Source organism: Ceratina calcarata, unplaced genomic scaffold (assembly GCF_001652005.2).
Source record: "Ceratina calcarata isolate Rehan_Ccalc_2016 unplaced genomic scaffold, ASM165200v1 scaffold2974, whole genome shotgun sequence".
Lineage (NCBI taxonomy): Eukaryota > Metazoa > Arthropoda > Insecta > Hymenoptera > Apidae > Ceratina > Ceratina calcarata.
The window spans coordinates 1-690 of NW_017152182.1; the positions used below are offsets into that span (position 1 = coordinate 1).

General features: G+C 37.8%; 1 protein-coding gene across 1 annotated transcript; it reads right to left on the bottom strand.

Annotated features, from left to right (window-relative positions):
- Positions 1–44: 44 nt before the first annotated feature.
- On the bottom strand, positions 45–688 carry LOC113464213 (uncharacterized; the record flags this gene model as incomplete). The annotated part of the gene is made up of 3 exons (XM_026812872.1): positions 647–688; positions 411–528; positions 45–309 (listed from the first exon to the last, which is right to left on the bottom strand). Coding segments are annotated over exons 1-3 (425 nt in total), but the record flags the coding sequence as incomplete, so codon positions are not given.
- Positions 689–690: the final 2 nt, after the last annotated feature.

Genomic DNA, 690 nt, shown 5'->3' on the forward strand with positions numbered 1-690 from the left:
CTTGCTATTGTTTTATGATTAAAAATGGAAATGGTGATGATTACCCAGCAAGGGACAGTAGGCCGCAAACGTGTTGCACCATGTAGAGCAGAATCGTGTCGGTTGCGATGAAAACGCACATCGTACTCAGCATGCATGCCATAGTGTATAGCATAATGAAAACGTAATAATCATCGTTATTTTCGACAAAATAATAACCCGGATACATCTCGACTAATGGCCGTGACTCGTTTAGGGGTATGAACACGTCCATCACACGCGGTATGAAGGGCAGGCAGAAAAACACGACCGAACAAAAATATATGTTCGCTGGAACATTAACGTGGGAAGCTTCCGTTTTAAACAATACTTTTAAAAAATATATTATGCATGTACATATAACACAGTTGATTAATACTTCGCATTCTTACTTGTATACACGTACGTGTAGAACACTCCCTTGTTCGCGTACTCCTTCATAATGTTCTCCTCTTCCTCGGTTCTCTCATCTTGCCAGTCTTTTACCATATTGATAAATAATTCCTTGAACTATAAATATTGAAACGTGAAACACTTTATTTTATTATTACACATGTTCCGACAAACAAGTAACAAGATCAAAAACTGTTCGTGCTACTACTTTTTCCGATTTGATCAGATGTCTCACCTTATCGGTGTTAATCATGTAATTACTGAACTTCACGTACATAG